This window comes from Zalophus californianus, chromosome 1 (assembly GCF_009762305.2).
Source record: "Zalophus californianus isolate mZalCal1 chromosome 1, mZalCal1.pri.v2, whole genome shotgun sequence".
NCBI classification, from domain to species: domain Eukaryota; kingdom Metazoa; phylum Chordata; class Mammalia; order Carnivora; family Otariidae; genus Zalophus; species Zalophus californianus.
In genome coordinates this window covers 101,407,465-101,430,251 of record NC_045595.1, presented here as the reverse complement: position 1 = coordinate 101,430,251, position 22,787 = coordinate 101,407,465, and the positions used below count along the sequence as shown (strand labels likewise).

The following is a 22,787-nucleotide window of genomic DNA, read 5'->3' as shown; positions in this document are numbered from 1 at the left end:
CCTCTTTAACAATGCATTTCTCCTGTCCCCCAGAACTGCATTAATAAGAGAGAATATAGCATATTTTTGGCCTTTCTAGATAAATTGACTTCTTTTTGAGAAATTCTGATATTCATCTGAATTTTATAGAGAGGTATATGTTTAGCCGCTTAAGTATTTATTAAATCTTACTATAATGATAGGCATTTGGGGAGATTGTAAAGATGATTACAGAAGTTTTTGTTTGTTTTTTGCCATGGTGTGAATTTTCATTGATAAATGGTGGTTCTAATCTACCACACTTTATAGATGCGTTACATGTTTCTTGCTCATGCAAACTGTATTAATCTATTTTATAATAGGGAGAGACAGTGGCAGTAGAGGTTACATTTGGTCACAGTTAAGCTTCCATTTGCTTTTTGACACCATTATAGATACGTTTTGGTAATGGTTGATGCGTGCCTCTTATTCAAGCCCATTTCCTTCCTCTATCATCTCACATTATCATTTTGGTTGTGGTGGGTGGATTGAGTGAAGTACTAATAGTAGTTGTTTAAATTACATTTTTTATTAGAATATTTCTGGTATTTCATCCTTTTTACTTATTTAGACATTAAAAGTTTTATATTGAATATTTTTCTGTAATTTTTCTGATTGGAAGATTAGGGATTGTGCATAAAGTTGAACTCTTTTAATTGTAGGAATTTCCAAACATATAGAAAAGGAATCCAGTTTTGACAGTCATCACATATGGTCAGTCTTGTTCAATCTTTTATCTTCCTCCTTCATTGCCTCCTCTCAACCTCAGACAATTTTAAAACAAACTGTAAATACTGTATATTATTTCATTGGATAAATACTTAAATATGTGTCTCTAAATTATAAGGACTCTAAAAAAATCAATGCCATTAGCACAATAAAAAATTAAGTTTCCTATATCAACAAATATCCAATTAGTGTTCAAATTTCCCTAATTTTCTCAAAAATACCTTTCCACAGTTAGTTTTTCAAATCAGGATCCGACTAAACTCCATGGTTTACATTTGGTTGAATTATCTCTTAATTCTGTTAATATACTACATTAGTTTCCCTTCCATTCTTTTTCCCTTTTGCCACTGATTCATTAGGTCAATTGTGAAATCAAGTATGTATCGTATTTAGGTTAAGGTTTTGACAAGGATACTTCATAAATGGTGACCAAGTTAGACTCTTGAATTGATTGGTGAAACTTATAAGTAGTACATGTCAACACTTTCTTCTTTTATTGCCCCCAATTGAGTAAGATTTATTTCTCATCATAGTAATGATACTGAATAGCAGGTAAGAGGAAACAGATACTTATACATGATGCTATTAAACATACCTTTCTTTAACAAAATTACTAATTCACTATTTTGTTTTGTTTTTGTAATTAGCAACAATAGTAAAACAACAGGAGTCCTTATTTGACATAAGACTGCCAGACATAGACTATACATTTTTAATTTTGCCTTCTGAGTCATTGGATTAGGTAACATTTCTGTCTACTCGGTGGTTTGGCCAACATTACTTTTCCTATTAAGGATGTTAAAGTCCTTGCTGTTAATTTTATACTGAAAATAGTGTCAAAATCCATCTAATCACAATATAAGGTTGTAGATAATTTTTATGATTTATGTATAAAATATTTATAAAAATCTGGTATTCTCTTTCAAAATTTATTGTGAATGGTAATATGTCACATTTTCTCAATCATTTAAGCCTTGTTTAAACTTTACAAATGAAATTTAAAAAAAAATAATTGAAAAAGTACTCTTAAAATATATTGATTTGGTGCCTGACAACTTTATGAAAATAACTTATTTTTCTTTGACTATTTATTTCTCATAATGGTGAAAATTATGTGAAATATACCTTTTTCCAGAAAAAAAAAATGTTGATATTTATCTCTATGGAAATGTTTTCCTTTTTTTGGTTGACTAATGAATGTTTGAATCTGTTATTTCTTCATGTGTATTGCATCTATATATGTTATTGTTTTATTTATTTTAAAAATTTCATAGAAAATTACTTTGATTTATATTAAATTATTTCTAATTAAATTCTATAATGCATTAATGCTATTTCTAATAATTGCCTATTGCTTAGCAGACATTTATGAATTTGTGGATTTTTTGTTATTGGTAAAGGGCAAGTGAGGATCAAACAATACAGCTCAGTGCCTAGAATGTTGAAAAGATGTTAACTTCTGCTTTCTTAGTCCATGGGTCCTTCTTTGTCCTATGGTTGAAAGAAATGTCCCAGCACTTTTGATATCTGCTAATGTACTTGTTTCCTCTAGGCATTTTCCAACATGCCTTTTTCTGACATGGTTTCCTCTTAATAGCTTTTATGGATATTTAAAAATGATTCCTTAAATCTACCTCTTCCTATTGAGAAGTGGTTTTATGTTGGCTAGAAAATAATCATCCATTATAAAATGGCAACTAAAGCTGTGTATTTACTAGAGCAGTGCTGATTTTGGTTCCTTTATTTGTTAAAAAAATGATGCATTGACGGTGGTGTAAATGTTGCTGTGGATTTTAAGACTTCATTACAAAAATTAATAGGAGGTAGGCGGGTGGGTTTAGTGAGGAGTGGAAAGTGGGAACATTTAACCTCTTGGTAAACCATCTTATGCTAGTCCCTCTGTCTTTGCAGATAAATTATTAGTCATAACTGTAGCAACAAAAGAAAGTGATGGATTCCATCGATTTATGCAGTCTGCCAAATACTTCAATTATACTGTGAAGGTACAGTATATCTTTTAATTCATGGAGGTGTTAGAATATGTGACTAAAGTACATTTTTTTCATAACAATAACAACAATACCACCACCACAATTTGCAACCCACACAAGGGAGTTGAAATTTGGTTACATAGTTACTGAGTTTGTATATATAGTTGATTGTTTTAAGGGTACATTTTGACCTTATTAATACTCTGCCACGTAGACAATAATTTCTTCATATTTGCTAATGCTTTGTATAAACACGTTCCATAAAACAACAGAAAAATATGTTTATATATATGTTTCTTTTGAGGGGTCATATACAAGCACAGCATAACAGATTTGATAGTAATGTTTTTCACTTACTTTGAAGAATTTTTTTCTGTAATGGGTTTGTCTCTCGTAGTCTGTTTCTTCACTTACAGAGAACTGGAAACATGGCAGTGAGGGGAATACCTTTTCTGTCCCATTATTGAGAGTTGCTCTTCCTGTTATTTGTTTTAGAGAAATTTGGGAACATTATAAAAGTATAAAAAGGTTTTTTAAAAGACTGACCTCCAGGGGAATATCTCATTGATAAATGATCAGAGGAAACCTGGGGACTTTGGTAGAATTAGTAAACTGAGTGTGAAAGGCCTGCCTTTTTTATTTACTTATTTTTTTTTTTATAGAAATGAGGATCTGTCAGCCAAGTCTTTTATACAAATAAGAGGTGTATGGGGAGGTATCCCAAGTAGGAAAACAAACAAACCAACAAACAAACTGAACATTTACAAAAAAAAAAACTACCCCCCCCCAAAAAAAACCAAACCAACCAAACAAAAAACGACTTAAAAAAAAAAAAAGAGGGGGAGATTGTTTTCCTTAGGGAAAAACTGAGCTGTTCTAGTATGTAATGTAGAAAGAAGGCAGTATTCACTTACATAACCCCTCGGAGACTAGGTACAGATGTTAATATAGAACAGCTATTAAGGAGGCTAAACTGTGCTGGAAAAGAGATCTAGTGTTAACAACCAGATGTTTAATGCAGGATAAATGAGAAATATGTTAGAAGTTTGTTAGGATAGAGGAAAAATATACTAGTATGTACTGATAGGAGGCATGTAGAGAAATCAGGGTAAAATGATGCTGAATAATGCTGAAATCTAATAAGGGGGGATCTTTAGAGTTTGGGGAGAGTGTGGGATGTTCCTTATATGTGAAGCTGTTTGGAATTTTATATATTGTATGCTGTTGAAACCATATATGTTAGATATTACTTTGTTTCTAGGTAAAGAAAACTTGCCCCAGGGTATATAGCTATGAAATGTCAAATCTTGGACCCAGCCCATTTGAATGACTCTAGCTGTCTTCCCAATTATGAAATGCAATAGTTCTTAAAGTGTGGACCCCAGACCACCAGCATCAGCATCATCTGGAGAATTGTTAGAAAGGAGATTCTCAAGCCTGACATCAGACCTGCTAAATCACAAACTCTGGCAGTAGGACCCTGCCAGACACAGTAGGACCCGATTTTTTTAAAACATTTATTTGAGAGAGAGCACGAATGGGAGAATCTCAAGCACACCCTTCACTGAGCACAGGGCCTGTTGTGGGGCTCAATCCCATGACCCTGAGATCATGCCTGGAGCTGAAACCAAGAGTCAGGCACCTAACAGATTGTGCCACCCAGGCGCCCCAATGCAGTCTGTGTTTTAACAGACCCTCTACATGATTCTGATGCATACTAAAGTTTGACACACTGATGGAGTGGAAAGAAAATAGAGAATAGAGCTTAGCATGCTGCACTGCACAGAGTAGGCTCTTGGAAGTGGCTGGGTCTGGTATTACTATGATATTGGAGAAATCCAGAAGGGTTTTGGAGTGGAAGTATTACAAATCACAGGGTCAGAGGAGGCCAGTTTTTAGGGCAAAAACTAATAATTCTACTAAATTAATAATTCTCCTAGACTAGCCCCCAAATGAATCCAGATCCACATCAGTTTTGAGTTTTCTTGGTAGCGTTTATCCCCAACCTGCAGTAGAGGTGGTGATAAAGTAATAACTAGAGATCTGAGGCTAGGATCTGGGCTTTGCCAGCCAGGTTTATATTTGGTTCAGTGTTTAGTGATGTTGGCGCTAATAGTATTTATTTTCTAATAAGCAACAAAACTAAAAGGCAACTACTGAGTGGGAGAAGATTTTTGCAAATGATATATCTGATAAAGGGTGAGTATCCAAAATATATAAAGAACTGAGTATCCAAAATATATAAAGAACTGATACAACTCAATACCTAAAAAACAAATAATCCAATACAAAAAATAGGCAGAAGACATGAACAGACATTTCCCCAAAGAAGGCATCCACATGGCCAACAGACACATGAAAAGATGCTCAGCATCACTCATTATCAGGGAAATGCAAATCAAAACTACAATGAGGTATCACATCACACCTGTCAGAATAGCAAAAATCAAAAACACAAGGAACAGGAAGTGTTGGCAAGGATGTGGAGAAAAAGGAGGCCTCTTGTACTGTTGGAAGGAATGCAAACTGGTGCAGCCACTGTGAACAGTATGGAGGTTCCTCAGAAAATTAAGACTAGAACTACCCTACGACCCAGTAATTGCACTACTGGATTTTTACCCCCCCAAATACAAAAACACTAATTCAAGGGATACATGCCTCTCTGTGTTTATAGCAGCATTATCTACAATCACCAAACTATGGAAGCAGCCCAGTGTTACCATGCACTTGCAATGTGGGAGGCAACTGCGGAGCCTAAGGCGAACAGTGAGGAGAACAGCTACAAGTTTAGCTTTGATTAATTGTGCTTAGGCAATTTCTTGCATTGATAAATTATTATTAAGCTTTTGAGAGTAATGTAAGTTTAAGATTTATAAGGTAAAGAAGGTGACATTTGACCTAATGTCCTCTGTCTTTCCTTGAACAATCCATTTGGTTCAGTAGGAAAATTACCTAAGGGCCCTGTTCAGGAGTTTCTGAGCTTTGTGTTCATCATGCAGATTTCCTGCCAGATTGAAAAGTTATGGAAAGTTTCTGTATTTTCTTTTTCATTTTATCTGAACAAATAGAAGTAAGATATGAGAAATATTGTTTGTGCCCCCCATACCCCTTGATCTCCTTAGATTAGACTCTACTTTTGAAATGGTAAAATTGGGAATGGCATTTTATGGGGTGGATAACATTGAAGAATCATGACCTGACCTAATGCATCAAGTGTTTTTCTCTGTAGCATCGTGATTTTGTGATTTAGTGAAATGTTTAAAGAGTGGATACTGTGTTATACTATACAAGTTGCTGATGACTTCTAGCTTTTATGATACTGTCATAACTTGAGTTTTGCTCAGTGATAAATGTTGATTTCATTTATAGGTCCTTGGTCAAGGAGAAGAATGGAGAGGTGGTGATGGAATTAATACTATTGGAGGGGGCCAGAAAGTGAGATTAATGAAAGAAATCATGCAACATTATGCCAATCAAGAGGATTTGGTTGTTTTGTTTACTGAATGGTAAGAGAAATAATTTATGGATTTTTAAGTTTACATTAAATTATTTTTTAAAAGTGTCAAAATTCATATTTGTGAATTATATATTAAATTACTTTATTCTGAAGGAATTACTGTTTTAAAAAGTAGATTTTACTCATAATTATAAAACCATGGTCTGACATAATTATTTAATGGATTGAATCTGATGATTTACTGTAAGCAACAATGAAAAAACATGGCATGAGCTAGCATTTTTGTGAAATTCATGTTTTAATTCTAACTTGAGATGGAAGAAAGATCATGTTGAGCTTTTGTATTGAGGAAAGTAATTCAGTGGATCCTGGTCAACCAGAAAGAAACAGATCATGGAAAGTTATAAGTGAGAAGTGAGAAAGCCTATTTTTTAAAAAGAAAAGCCTTTCTAGTGTGCGAATATCTTTTTGTATATTGTTTTACTTTCCTTCTACTTAATTTTAAGTGTCCACTGTCCTTCTTTATCTTCTTTCTGCAAGTTTTTGTAATGTCAGGTTATCATGAGTCATTAGTGGTTGCTACCTTCTCTTCCATTTTTTCTACCTTTTTGTTTTTTGTCCTTGATTGCTCATTTTAAATCTTGTGTTTTCCTCTGTAACTTAGCAAAGATTATTTATATCTCTTCCTCAATTTGAAAATCCAACACCATAAATTAATGCAGATAAAAGTAAGGGTAATGCTTTTTATGCAAGTCTATAAGTAAGAAAGGCATAAATTTTGAAATGAAAATAGACATAATGAAGTCCTGGTGCCATCAACCATTAAAAGTTGAGAGCGTCTGTATACTTGCTTCTTTAGAATTTCCCTAATGTCTCCCAGGAAAGAAATAAAGTTCTGCTTATAGCTAACTTGTCCTTGCAACATGAAATGTGGGATAGCTGTTGTCAGCTTGTGTACCAGGAATTTTTTTGCAGAATCTATTATTATATATTTTTTATCCTTGAAAAAGAGTGGGAAGCTCATAATAACTGTTCAGATTAAATATTGAGTATGTTTTGGTTTAAAATTACCGTGGATTTCAAACAACCATTTTGGTCAGCTTGAACTTGCCACACATGTTTTGATTTTGACTTTGAGGCCAATTCTCCTTGTAAAAGTTACCACATATGTGCCAGTAATGGTTTTAGACACCCAAGCCTCCTTTTGTGTTTTCAGAAAAACCTCTTAACCTCTACCTTTACCCTCCTGCCCCATTCCACCTGCCCCCCCCAAATCTAAGATTTAGCCTTAGAAGAAACTGATTTAATTAGATGCCAGTTGTTTCTCTTAAGAAAAGGGACACTTTGAGATATCTTAAAACTTCTTGAGGTTGCATTTGTTTATTTAGATGATATGTTAAGATCCAGCTTGACAAAAAAGACAACAGTAAGATTTATATGAGGGGGAAGAGGGGCAGAGGGTGAGGAAAAAAGAGTCTTTTAAAAAGATTTTATTTATTTGAGAGAGCGAGTGAGAGAGCACAAGCAGGAGGAGAGGCAGAGGGAGAGGGAGAAGCAGACTCCCCATTGAGCAGGGAGCCCGATGTGGGACTTGATCCCAGGACCCTGAGATCATGACCTGAGCTGAAGGCAGATGCTTAACCAACTGAGCCACCTAGGGGCCCTGAGATAGAGAATCTTAGGCAGGCTCCATACCCAGCACAGAACCCAGTGCAGGGCTTGATCTCACAGCCCTGAGCTTATGACCTGAGCCAAAATCAAGAGTTGGATGCTTAACCGCCTGAGCCACCCAGGTGCCCTTTAGAACATTTCTAATACCTCCAAATAATCCCTTGTGCTCCTTAATTTGGAAACAATTTTATAACATTGCTTCCATGGGAATATGTCTTCTAAACTGTCGTTTGGATGAACATTTAAAGTTAGAGACTAGATGTTTATAAATGTACTCTATAAATGTACTTTATAAATGTACTCTATAGGGTAAGTTTATCATATTTAATTTAGATACAAACATTTGGCAAGAGTTTGGGTTCTTAAAATGAAAACTGAAGCTATTCATATGAGAAAGTATCACAAATTTTTTTCAAGTTATTTCATACTGTAGTGTGTGTATGTATGTGTGTGTATGTGTGAATATAATTAGATGTTTTGTAAAGCTGAAAATCTCTCCTTGATTAGAGCAACTACCAATAATTATAATGAATTTGATGACTTGTAATGGAGGAGTATGAGGAGTTCTTTTGGAATTGGCTCATAAAGATTTTGAGGACAAATATTGTAGCATGGTAGCTGCAGTTCCCTTAAGGAGAAAAATTATTCCATAATGATTTTATAATTTACCTTAATCAAGGTAACTAAACACTTTGAGTTTTATTACAAGGTACATTGCATTACTTTTAGAATTACCTTGCAAATTATGTATTTCTTTTATTTTAGTCACATTGAAGACAGATGGTCAGATCTAATTATTATTATATAGTAAACAGGTTTTTTTTTCTTGTTTTAGAATAATGTATAGGCCAATATGTAACAGAAAGTGTTTTATTATGAATAAATTAGATACAAATTGAATATCTCCACAAGCTTGTTCTGTACTAGATACAATAAATTATAAACCAGCAGAGTCCAGACTCCAAAATAAGCATGTGGTAGAATACTTTTTTTGGGTATCACATTAATGTCTAATAAAAACTTTGGTTATTTCTTTTATTCTTTTTCTTTTAGACTTAAGAAAATTCTTTAGAAGAAAAGTAATTAGAAATAAAGTTGGTGTAAATATTTGAGTTTGAATTTGGACTGAGCAGAAATTTCTATTTTTTTGGTGATGCTGAATATAATGCCAATAATCAGAATACAGATGTGCTACATTTTGAAAGACTCCCAATATATGAAATATTTAAAAGACATGTTTGGTGCTGGTTATTGGCCTCACCAAAAAGTGTTATTTCCTCTATGATAATACGTACCCAAGGATTTTGGTAGATAGAGACTCCTCAGTTCATTTAAGTATTTGTTTAAATATGATTAACTTTATGACTTTGAGGTAAGATAAAGGAATTGACTTTGCAGTTTATAAGCTCTTGCTATCTACCTGTAGCAGTAAGGAAGACTGAACTTAAAAAACTAGAATGGTAGTCAATGTTACAATACAACAGCCTATATAGAATTAAAATGAATATAAAGTAAAGCCATTATTATAATAGTTTTCTAGTTGGCTCTGGTATGGGGACATTGATTGAGGATAAGTAATCCTGGTTGAAAACACAGGGATGATCTTAGTCATACAAATCTTTTCTGTTAATATATATGTCTTACCGCTTGTATATCGCTAGCTTCCATTCACTTACCATGTTGGATTCTAATTGTCCTTATTTCTAGACAGTGAAACTTGGGGATGTACCTGATTTAAATATTGTCTGGGTAAATAGCAAGGTATTGATAAATATTAGGTAACAGAAACTTGCATTAAAAGAGTGAGAAATAGATCTTCCAAGAGGAGAAATATGGTGGGTGTTTTGAAACTGTTTTTAATTTTGTTTTAAGATTTACTTATTTATTTTGGAGAGAGGGTAGGGGAGGAACAGAGGAATAGGAACCTATACCTATCTATAGGTAGATAGCAAAAGCTTATAAACTGCAAAGTCAATTCCTTTATCTTACCTCAAGCGGAATCCCCACTGCATGTGGAGCCCAATGTGGGGCTCAATTCTACAACCTGAGCCAAAGCCAGGAGTCAGCACTTAACCGACTGAACCACCCAAGCTCCCTGTAACTGTTTTTAAAGATTGATTTTCTTCATTCACTTAGAGAAATAAAATGATTTATAAAGGTAGGAAAGCATCCAAATTTTCTAAATCTCAAAGATTGAAATCATTAGAAAAACGAATTTTGATTGTCAGAAGCCATGAAAATGATGCTTCTGATCTTCCAGATATAGGCCAATGTTTCTTTTTTTGACTACTAACTATTATTTTGCTGAGAAAGTGAGATCAGTGGACAGATTTTTCGCTTTGCATTTGGTACACATGTCTTGAGCAGACTGTGATCCAGGCATTAAACTTAACACTTCAAAAGAAGAGATAAACATAGATCCCACGCTCAAGGAATTCTTATATTATACTAATTTTGCAAATAAAACTGAACAGACCTAATTTGAAAGACATAATATGTCTTCAAAAAAGTTTGGATGTTAAAAAAAAATTCACATGTTGGCATAATCTCTTTAGAATCATTTACTTTTAGAAAATTGTCAAAGGTTCTGTTTTATTGAATCATTTTGGTAATTGTTTATAAAATATTTTTATGATTTTATTGTTATTGTCATAAATATAATTTATATGTATTCATTTTATAGATGACCAGATCCTCTCTATTTTATTCCATGAAATAAATATTTTATACCTTTCAGAGTTCAGGTTACATACCCAGCATGCCTGCATTTTATGTTGTCTTACATAGTTTATACAGAAGACAGAATAAAAATTTTCTGAAAGCAAAGCTTTTCAAGTATGATGGTTATAATTTTAACCAACTAGGGCAGATTTATTTGATGGACTCCTCCTTCCCTGCAGTGATGACAATTTAAATGTGCAGACACAAAGAACCTATTCATTAGCAATGGACAACATTTCATTATATTAGTATGAAGGAAGGCCAAAATACATCAGAGTTTTTAGTTTCAGTATTGCTTTTTTCTTTTTTCCCTTTTTTGAAGGAAAGATTGAAATCATTAGCTGTTACTTAAATATATTGCACTGCCTTCTGGGTCATCCAGAATAGTCTGAAATATGTTTAGGAATTATGTAGGAAATGAGTGATTTTTGTTATTTTCAAATTGTTCAGATGTTCTTGTTAATATTTACTGAATATATCAGTGGGTATGTTGCAATGAGGAAGAAATAAATTGTATACAAAAGAAGCATTGGATGTATATATATGTATATGTGTATGTATTATCTATTTATCTGTAGATTGATATATATGATACTCTTATATGGCATTACTTTGTGTATGTATGTGTACAAATATATGTGTGTGTATATAATGTATAACATATATATATATAATTTTTTCCCAAACCACATTGCCTACTCCTTAAAGTTTGTTCTTTTGAGTAAACATGTATGAAGTATCTGTTATGTGCAAAATATGGTGCTGGCCCCTGTGGTTGGAACTGGAGTTGGGGAAATGGGCTGAGTGGGACAGAAATCTTGCCCCCTGGATACGTTTTTCTATCCATAGCTCTGTATATGGATAGAAAATGCCAATATGGATTGGCATGTCGTAGCTGCGTAATCATAAACTTGGGGGATTTTTAAAATTTTTTTAATTCCCTCATTGATTTACTGAATACTTACTGCGTACTAAATATGTGTCAGATTTAAAAGTTCTCATGTTGCAGAGATAAACTTAACTGTTATTTAAAAGTAGAGGGAAATTTTCATTTAATTAACCACCTTTTGACTATTTTCCCAATAAGGAGACTGACCCAGAAACAAGTGCTGGTGACTCGTGGCCTCACAGGTAGCTAGCAGCTTGAGCAGTTTGATGTCTTGCAACCATTCCCGTCTTGGCTGCCTTCTTTGTTAGGTGTTACGTAGCACTAGCCACTCAGAAAACAGTCTGGAGAAAATGACTCTCCAGCTCGGCAGTGTCCTCATTGACTCCTGCCTCTACCCAACCTCAGTAAGAATTCTATACAGGAAATGAAAGTCTATACCATTTGGAGGAAAAAGCCTCCCAGTAATATTTAGTTTTTAAAGTAGTACCTACTTTTTAAGAGCTAATTCCTACTCCTTCCTTCAAAATTCTTACAGAAAATTTATTTATCATTTTATACTATGATTTTATTGTAATTTATTTTGCAAGTTCGACTGGGTCAATGTTGTTTAAAAAATATTTGTTTACTTATTCTTTTTAAGTAGGCTCCACACCCAGTGTGGGATTAGAACTCATGACCCTGAGATCAAGAAGAGTCTCATGCTCTACTGACTGAGCCAGCCATGCGTCCCCTGGTTGACAGTTTTAACTGCCTTTTTTTTTCAGGGGGAGGGGAGAGTGGTTTCCTAGTACTGGTTTGTGCTATAATCTATAGAAATAAAGATACGTATTTAAGGTGAGGACATGATTAAAGACGAAAACATCAGGTGTGTTGCTACTTGTGTGCTTCAGTTTCGTTAGACTTTAAGCTTTTAAACACCAGCTGCTAATAGTTTGGATGATTATAACTTTTGGCTTAAGTTTGTGTCAGTGATGATGAAGAAATTGTTGGATTGGGGAGGAACAAATAAATAAAATTAGGGTACACTTCTGTTGCTTTCTTTTCTGGCTACCCGATAGCTTTTGCTTCTTGTTAAGACTGGGGATGACTCATTCATTCATTCATTTATTCATTCATTTGTTCAACAAATATTTACTGACTATCTTCAAAATACAGGGCTGGGGGAATACACAGATGAATAAAGATGTGGATCTGGCCCAAGAAGGAAGAGCAGGCAGTCTCATGTAAGATAGGCATTCCAAGCATGAAGAGCAAGAAATAAAATGTTTCATGAAAGGAGAAACGAAAAGAGCTGTGGGAGTTAAAAGGAAGGAAATGATCTTTTCCATTTAGGTTGATCCACTAGAAGTTTTTAGAAGAGGTGAGACTGGAAATGGGCCTCAGGAGTGAAAGGTGTGGACCCAGTTGGGAAAAGATGTGCTAAGTAGATGGAACATTATGAGTAAACACAGATGACAGATCAAATAATTCAGTCTGGTTTCAGAACAGGTTATTTAATGGAAAGTTATTATTGTGGTGCTGATTAATTTAGACTTTATTCCAAGGTCAGGGATTGGTAAACCATGGTGTAGCCTACTTCTTGTTTTTAGAAATAGTTTTATTGGAACACAGCTATGTCAACTGCTTCTGGCTGCCCTTCCATCACAACAGCAGAACTGGGTCCTTGTGAGGGAGACCATATTGCCCTCAAAGCTGAAAGTATTTTCTGTAAAAGACTAGATAGGAAATATTTGTAGAGTCCTGCTCTAGACCTAGTTGAGAACCACTGATCCAGTCTGGGAACTGGAATGGTTTCCAGAGGAGTTTATATTAGTCAGTCCTTATCAGAAGTGGGGTGGAGGTAGGTAATGTGGGGGCTTGTAGGATTTTTGAATTAATCTAGTCCAGTGTCTCCTAGAAAGAGTGGAGAGGATTTGAATGCTAAATAGATTAAGTAGATGGAATCAATAGGATTTGGTGAAATATTTGATGAGAGATGCTATAGAAAGAAGGAAGGAGGCAAGGCTGGAAGAAAGATTTTCAACTTGGGTGACTGGGTGGTTGATGGTGCCACAGAAACAGGGAACACAGAAGAATAGACGCTTGTCTGTTAGAGAACTCAGTGTGACCACATTAGGTGGGACCTTATGCTTTTTGCAGGACCCAGGAATATTTACCAGAGTTAACTATGGAAATTTTTATTTTATTCTTCATATTTAAATGGACCAAAATCCTACGAGAATTATTTTTGTGACCGTTGTGCATTTTTTTTTTTTAGATTTTATTTATTTATTTGAGAGAGAGAATGAGATAGAGAGAGCATGAGAGGGGGGAGGGTCAGAGGGAGAAGCAGACTCCCCTCTGAGCAGGGAGCCCGATGCGGGACCGGATCCCGGGACTCCAGGATCGTGACCTGAGCTGAAGGCAGTCGCTTAACCAACTGAGCCACCCAGGCACCCCCGTTGTGCATTTTTTTAAAAATTTGATTATTTGGGTTGTTGTGGCCAAAGTAATTTTAAGTAGAAAAACTTTCTTCCCTTTGAAAAGTTTTAAATCAATTTAGAGAACTTTTCTAAAGTACTTAAACACAGAAATGGCAATGCCACTAAAATGATGGGAAAGTTTTAGCAACCTTAAATTTTTATTCAAATTCTTACTTAAATTATGTGAACATAATTTTTGCCTTTACATTTTGCTTTAAAATAATTGTTTTTTGTTATAAAGGTAATGCATGCTTATAAACTACTAAATCATAAAAGTAAAAGTTGCTACAAATCCTCCTTTTCAAGCTACTGCCTTTTGCTAATAGTTTGAGACATACAGGATAGATACTGTATCCCTTCACTAGGGTTATAAAGACAGAAAATATTCACTTTCCAAATGTGCATTTATACCGCTAAAGGCAATGCTACCTGCAAAATTTCTGAATCAGTTGACCTCAGTGTCCAATCATGTGATTCTCTGACATTATATATAGCCCCTTTTTCCATGTCCAGACAATGTATTGGGGTTCTTCTGCAACTTGCAGGGCAATCTCTGTCTCAGAAGGTTTGATTTATTTTCCTTGCCTCTCATGGCTCAATTACCCATGATGCTGGTCTTCTTTCCTAATCTTTAATGTTAAAAATAATATATCAACAACTAGCAGTCTTCAGGAAATTACCCCTGTTAGAAAAGAGGATGGATTATCTTAGTAGGCAGAAGTCTAAAGTGGTCATACTGAGGAGTTAAATAGTACTTGTTTATAAGGAAAAGAGGAAATTGATATATTTTTATAAATATTATTTTGTGTAGTCAGGTTAATTCCGTTTCTTAAATCAACAGGGAAAAGTTAGTTTGAGGTTTTAGTCAGAACACATTTATTCTGATTTAGAATTTATCTTAACACGTGTATATAAAAATAAAAATTATTTTAAACTACAGATTGGTATAAACTTAAAAGTGAGTTTTCTTCCTGCCTCTCCCATTACTGCAGTCTCTTTCTTCTAGTAACAATAATGTTAATTTTTAACTCCATTGGGTGTTTATAATGTGCCGTGTATTCTTAATTTTTAATTTTTTCAATAACTTGATAAGCTCTCCCCTCCCCCATTTTCTACATAAAGAAACTGAAACATAAAGAGTTTAAGTAACTGGGGCGCCTGGGTGGCTCAGTTGGTTAAGCGACTGCCTTCGGCTCAGGTCATGGTCCTGGAGTCCCGGGATCGAGTCCCGCATCGGGCTCCCTGCTCGGCGGGGAGTCTGCTTCTCCCTCTGACCCTCTTCCCTCTCGTGCTCTCTATCTCTCATTCTCTCTCTCTCAAATAAATAAATAAAATCTTTAAAAAAAAAAAAAAAAAAAAGAGTTTAAGTAACTGGTTTAAGGTTACTCAGATAGCTCAGGGCAGAGCTGAAATTAAAAACCCAACTAGCAGACTTTAAATTGTATGTCCTGAGTCTCTTTGTGATTATGTTATTAACAGTATTAACAGAAGCTTGCCAATTGATTCTGGAAGAAAGAAAAAGCTATGTACCAAAATGTTGTATATATAGATATGTTTTAATTTTGAGGTAATATTTTCTATAACTGAAGAAAAAACACATCATAAAATTTAAATCCTCTAGAACAATATAAAATGAAATAGTCTATCTCTCTGATCCCAACCTTATTTTTACTCTTTAAAAAAATTGGCTGGGTACAATTACTAAATTTAGTTGCACATTAGTAATATTTTAACTCTCTTAGTTTGACTTTAAGATTCAGAAGTGGACTTTATGGTGAGGATGTGTGTATGTCAAGTATTTTTTACTTGGGAGGTGTAGTTCACCATGAAAGGGAAAGAGAGGGAAGGAGAAGAGGGCAAGCAACTTCTTTTTAAAGTACAGGACCAGGAGATTAGAGAAGCACACCAGTCTCACTCACATTCTACTGGATAGACTTAATAATTTGGCCACATCTAGCTTCAGAGTAGTCTTCAGCAGGATGGCCATGTGCCTGGTTAGCACAGGGGGATTCCATTATTCAAATAAAGCTTGGGAATGTATATGGGGGCTCAGTTATCATCTCTTCCACAAGAATAAACTTGCACTATTCTTGCTAAAGTAATTTTTAAAACTCGTGTGGTGTTTACTTTTATAGAGATGAGCAATAGTGTGTTTTATTTTGATAAAATAATTCATATATAGAAAGTTATTAAATCTTGCCTGATGCAGTACTACCCTCCTGGCATATTAACAGGCTCGCTGAGAGCAAGTGTGGCTGGGATAGGAATGTGGGACAGCCTCCTTACTCCTCCACTCACATACCCCAGCAGTGCATCTGGACTATCGGCTGTTAGGAAGACTTGGTGCCGAATTCGTGAACGTTAGTTTGTTCTTATTGTTTGCTACGTGGGATGTTAGGTCAATAAATTATCATCTTTAGAAACTTTTGGACCTGAGGTACTCTTTTGTGAAAAAAAAAAAGGATGCAAAACAATTTGTGTTTGTAACAAGAATAAAGAATTTATTGCAGAGTGGAAGCATATCAGGTAGTGGGTTTTACACTTCCTATTTTGTTAAGTCATTGTCATTCTGTGAATGAACAATGAGCAATAATGTCTCCAGAAAAGTCAGTGAAACCATAGACATTATAGTGTCAACTTTTAGACTTTTTTTTTTCAAATTTACTGAGCTTTAAAAAGATGCACTTGTCTAAACACTTTTATTTTAAGATTTTAGGCTAAACAATGATTCAAATATAAATTTGTATAGGTGACATTTAGTAGTCAAACATATTGTGTTAAAGATAATGAAATCTTCAGAAATTTTAATGGATGGGTACAAATTACATTGAAATATTAGGCAGTTATAATGGCAGCTTCTGTCAATGACTATGTCTTTATTATTAAGTTATACAGTGAGTTATTGACTTTTCAACCTTTCAGCACTGCTTTAGCATTTTGATTTGAGGGGATGCTAAGACTAGTACTAAAAACGTTGTCTTTATTTGGACTTCATTTGCCAATATAATGTAAGAATAACTTAGTACAATCTATATAATTTAACTTGAGGGAAAATTGGAATATTCTGTAAATCGTTGGTATTAATCTTAGTTTGGATTCTGAATTCTAACTTTATTAGTGAGTATTTCTTGGTTTATGTGCCTAAATTCTGACAAGTGTATTTTAAAACTTCTTTTTCCCCCCTCATTAAACAGCTTTAATGTCATATTTGCTGGTGGTCCAGAAGAAGTTCTAAAAAAGTTTCAAAAGTCAAACCACAAAGTGGTGTTTGCAGCAGATGGAATTCTGTGGCCAGATAAAAGACTAGCAGACAAGTATCCCATTGTGCACATTGGGAAACGCTACCTGAATTCGGGAGGTGGGTAAGATACTGGCAGAGGAGTTTAATGCTAGTCACAGAAAATTATAAAGATTGATGAAACAACCTTTTTTTTTTTTTTTGGTATATGTAACTATAGACCTGAAGCTTTAAATAACCATTATCATTTTATTACTATGAAAAAATAATATCAGTTTAGAATCCATGGTGGGTTTTGTAGTTGACAAAAGATTTTCCACATGTCATATCATTTGATGCTCCTAACAAAACTAAGTGGTGTAAATATTATTTCCAGACTGTAAGTGGAAAATCCATGTTCCCCCAATTTAAGTGACTTTTCGGGTCTTCTGATTATAGTTTCATTGAGAATTTTCTGGCTCTAGGATAATGGGGTTAGTAAGTTCCCTTAGGGCGAACTAATTATGTAGCTATAAAAACAGGCATTACTTAATTTTATGTATATTTTAAAGATATCAGAGTAAATGAGTGATTTGTCTTGAAATCACTAGACAAAAAGCTCGGCACTGAGTGGGTATAAAGTGCTGCATTAGCTTTAATCATGGATTAAAGGAACAAATTATCACATTTCCCCTCTCCGTTCAAAAAATAAAATAAAACTTGACTTTGGACATTATTATGACTCCAAAATGTTTTCCTTAGACTGGATTAATGTAAACATATGACCAGAAGACATAACCAAATAGGATGGGGAACATGTTAGAAAAACAATTTGGGTGGAAATTGCAAGCCACACTGGGAAAACAAACTTTTGGGGGTGATTTGCATGTCTATAACTCGTATTATTCAGTCTAGTTCAAGTAAGGACCACTTGAGGTAACAGCATTTTTGGATTCTAGGCTCTGCTCAAGTCACTTATAGAAATGAAACCTTTAGCAAGTAATATAATTTCTCTGAGGTGCCTCAATTCCAGCTCTATTTACCTGCAATATATTTTAGCAACCCATTCCCGTCGTTGTACCTTGGAGCTTTGTCAGCCCATTATAAATACTGCACTTCTGAAACCTTAAATTCCAGTTTGTATTGCCTAGTTTCAGCTCACTTTTTCTCTCCATCTCAAGATAACCACAGTTTATCGTTTGGGAGATCTCTTGACCATTTTATTTTTCTCCCAATCTATCCACCACCTTTGGATTTTACTTCCACATTCAAGTCAGAACCTAGGTTTTCTCAGATTGGTCACTCCGACATCATTGCCTTAGCCGTCTTTTCCTCTTACATTTGTAGTTTATGTGCTGATGAAGCTTCTCCTAAGACTGTTGCCCACTCTTGACGTCTCTGTCTGAACCCTCATTTATGGATTGGTGCAACTTCTACTTCCAAACTGTCAGGTTCTCAGTAACACATGGCTAGCTTTTAACTTATCTGAAGTCTTAGATAGTTTAAAAACCATTTAGCTATGGACCTCTGGGAGAAGTTTTATTTTACATTTATTAATTTTTCTAAACATGACATATGTAGTAAAATATCATATGTAAATTTATCTAGATAGTGACGTATCTATTCAGGAATCTAAATTTCAGTCAGATGCACAGTGCTGTGGAAACAGCAGAAGACTAGCAAGTGAGTGCCTTTGTGAGCTAGTTTAATTAAGGAAAAGGTGCTTTTAAGTGGGAAAGAGATCATATAAGGACATCAAAACATGATCTTTGCTTTCTGTAGTCATAGTAATGAAAGTGATGCTAGGAAATCTAAATATATTCAGTAAAGGTTTATGTAATTTCATGAATGGTATATTGACAGTTATTTAAGGGACAAGAGTTTTGTTTATGATTATATCATTTAGTTGAAAAAGGTTTTTCATGGAAAGAAAACATGTTTCCTAATCAGGAAAATTTCAGAATATTATAAACTTTATTAGTTTGAAATAATATGGCAGTTTAATAAAAAATATAAATCATATGAAATATATCTCACATACTTTGAAATAGATGAAATTTCTTTTCATTTTTGAAATAGATTTATAAAAAGGATAAGGAAACATAATTTTTGAAAAACAGCAATATAAGCCATTGGAAAATGTCATGTGTCACTATTTGGACATATTTTTCATCACAGTAGATGGGTCATAGGAATTAAAAATGCATATTTTTCAGTGTTTTAGGATTTTTTAATTTGATGAAAATAACAAAAATGAGCAACCAGTGATTGGTTTAAGTATGTTTTCATTTTGTCTTGTTTTCTCTAGGTTAACAGTATTATTCCCGGACTTATTTCTTTTCATTCTTTTATTCCTACAAGGAAATTTTAATTTTGAGGGTAAAAAATTAGGTTTTCTTTCAATTCACAGGAGTGACATTGGTCCCTTTTTAAAAGTATTGCATGTCAATGAAACATAGCAGCTTGGCTGCATTTCTGAAATGCAGAGGAAGATTCAAAAAGGGGAAAAATGATCCTGTTGTCTGTGTCTTTTATAGACAACTGTTATTGGCAAATTTAATGCTTATGCTCGAAGGCCAAGGGGAACAATCCAATTTTAGACTTCCTTTCTCCAGACTGTGACACAAAAAATCTGGCCAGAAAATGGTTTAGCAGGTACAGTAATGACTAGTTCAAGGAAAGGAAAAATTCCCAAAATGTCCTAGATATAGAATTTCTTTGAGATGTTTGCAGTCAGTGGCATTTCCAACATTCCTTTGATTTTGTTAGCATCACCAGCACTGACATTAAAACCACTGTAGTAGAGATTTTTTTTTTTCCCCCAGAAACAGTGAATCCTCTCCAAAGGATCCAAGAAAGAGCATTTTAGAAGGTCAGGAAGAAAATTCTTCTGTCTTATTCTGTTCTTTTCCTAGTAACTTTTTCCCTTAGGAGCCTTGGCAAACATTATTCCCTCTCTTGTGTCAATTAATTTGGGGAATGTGTTTATTCAAAACGAGTGTCTGATTTGTAGTTGGTGGTAAAAACTCACTCTATTATAGTTTATATATAAATCAAAGGATGCTCAATAACATTTCTTTCATGGTGAGCTGTAAAATTCCAACCTAAGGATTAGGCCTAATGGCTTTACAACTCTGTGCAACTGGTCAGTGGAATTAATAGACACAAGTTTTGGTCTTTGACTACTAAATTCTCTAATTTCTCTCTGTTATATTGCAGGATTTATTGGTTATGCTCCGTATATCAACCAGATAGTTCAACAGTGGAATCTCCAGGACAATGATGATGATCAGCTATTTTACACCAAAATTTACATTGATCCACTGAAGAGGGTATGGAATAGCTCCCATTTTCAATATAACCTCCTTGTTTAAGACGGCTACTGGAGCTCCAGCCATTGCATCCATATTCTAGGCAGTTAACAGGCAGAATAGTAAATAAAGGGCCATCTCAGTTGAATCAACTCTCTTTAAATAACCTTTTTAGAAAAAAAAAAATTCTCTTACTTTTCTTTGACCAGAAGATATTTATGTGGCTATTCACAATATGGAAAGTAAATGTTGGCCTTTATTTCAAGCAGAAACATCCTACTGAAAATCTGAGTTCTGTTATTAAGGAGGGGATGTAGGGAACAATAGCTGTGTTACCGGCCCTTGAGAGAGAACATTCCTGAGATTGATTTAAATGAAACTTGGGAGAAAAGTAGAACCAAAGTTCCCTAATTTGAGAATATTTTTAGTATATTTACATAATGTAAGTTAATGTTTCATAAATTCACTGTATGTAGCTGATATAATTTAGAACTGATATAGTTCTGAAATGTACTGAATTATATAATTTGTGGGTACTGTTATTGGAAACAAGTTTTTTAAAGTATATGTTAACGGTGAGTTTGCAACTGTAGCTGTTTCTATTCCTTAGATAAATATTTCAGTCATCTAAATATTTTCATTAGACACTTAATACTGAAGAAACTTTATTCTTAAAATGTTTATTTTTCTTCATCTCCATTTTTTGCTTTCCCTCTTCTGTGCCTGACAGAGCAAACCTGAGGACTTGCTCTTTCATCTGGGTGGAGAAACCTACTGTTGGCATGAGTGCTAGCCCATGCAGCATCATGCTTGTCTTTCTCGGTGTAATTCAACTGTGAATGTACTTTGAGTCATATTTAGTTGTCTCTGCTTCAGAATGCTTTCTCTGAACTCTCACTGCTGAGTTCATAATATTTTTAGTTGTATAAATCCTGTTTAAGATTCTTTCAAGACTCTGGACTCTGGGAAACAAACTGAGGGTTGCAGAGGGGAGGGGGTGGGGGGATAGGGTACCCTAACCGGGTGATGCGTATTAAGGAGGGCATGTGTTGTGATGAGCACTGGGTGTTATATGCAATTAATAAATCGTTGAACACTATGTCAGAAACTAATATGTTGGCTAATTGAACTTAATAAAAAAAAAGATTCTCAGGAAGGCTAAGATTTTATCTGGTTAGCATGTGTCCTAGTCTGTTTGGTTTGTCATAACAGAATACCATAGACTGGTTGGCTTAAACAATAGAAATGCATTTCTCACAGTTCTGGAGGCTGCAAGTCCTAGATCAGGGTGCCAGCATGGTTAGTTTCTGGTGAAGACTCTCTTCCTGGCTTGTAGACGACAGCCACCTTCTTGCTGTATCCTTTCACGCTGAAGAGAGACACAGAGACACAAAGACACACACACACATACACACAGAGTGAGAGAATGTGTGTACAAACTCCCTGGTGTCTCTTCTTATGTGGGCATTAATTCTGTCATGAGGACATCTCATGACCTCAAGTTAACCCTAATTACCACCCAAAGGCCCTGTCTCCAAATACTATCACATCGTGGGTTAGGGCTTCATGTGAATTTTGAGGGGACACAAACATTCAGTCTCTAACAATATACAAAGTCAATTTTAAGAGTATTATTATACAGAGAAATGTAGCTGAAAAACTGGTGCATTGAGAATCATGAAGTTTGTAAAGCAAATTAATCTTTATGGTTATGTTAATTACGTATCTATTGTAGCAGTCGGATTGGGGATTATGCTGTAATAATAACCGAAACCCTAAGAGCTTAACACAACACAGGTTGGTTTCTCTTGCTATGTGTCCGTCGTAGGTCAGCAGAGGGTTTCTGCTTACTGTCCTCACTTGGGACCCTGGCTGATGGAGCAGCCATCTTAGACCTTTTACCAGTTCATGTGCCAGAGAGAGAGCACACCTAGCGTCTCAAATTGGAAGCTCCATGCTCCAGGTTAGAAGTGAAATAATTTCACCTCTGCTAAAAATTCACTGGTCAGAATTAGTCATAAGGTAGGGAAGTGGAAATGTTTGGAGAATAGCATGAATACTTTGCCATTCCCTTTATCCTTTAATTCAATCAACTATAAAATTACAGTCTTTCTGAAGAATATTGCTGGAATAATTTACAAATAGGATCTTTAAATTCTGCAAAAGAATAAACTATATTAACGTGATAGTGTTGTTTGCATATTGTCATTTTCAATGGTATCTGTATTCTCATTTTTAGGAAGCTATTAACATCACATTGGATCACAAATGCAAAATTTTCCAGACTTTAAATGGAGCTGTAGGTATGCTTCCTAAATACT

General features: G+C 34.6%; 1 protein-coding gene across 2 annotated transcripts in view; it reads left to right on the top strand.

Moving 5' to 3' along the window:
* Window positions 1-22,787, top strand: part of PLOD2 (procollagen-lysine,2-oxoglutarate 5-dioxygenase 2) — a 95,588-nt gene that overhangs the window by 39,996 nt on the left and 32,805 nt on the right. For both annotated transcript variants that reach the window (XM_027586477.1, XM_027586476.1), the window contains exons 2-6: window positions 2,659-2,750; window positions 6,108-6,244; window positions 17,133-17,296; window positions 20,375-20,487; window positions 22,706-22,769. In XM_027586477.1, the coding sequence (XP_027442278.1) occupies window positions 2,659-2,750; window positions 6,108-6,244; window positions 17,133-17,296; window positions 20,375-20,487; window positions 22,706-22,769 (570 nt within the window). The remainder of the gene's footprint in view (window positions 1-2,658; window positions 2,751-6,107; window positions 6,245-17,132; window positions 17,297-20,374; window positions 20,488-22,705; window positions 22,770-22,787) is intronic.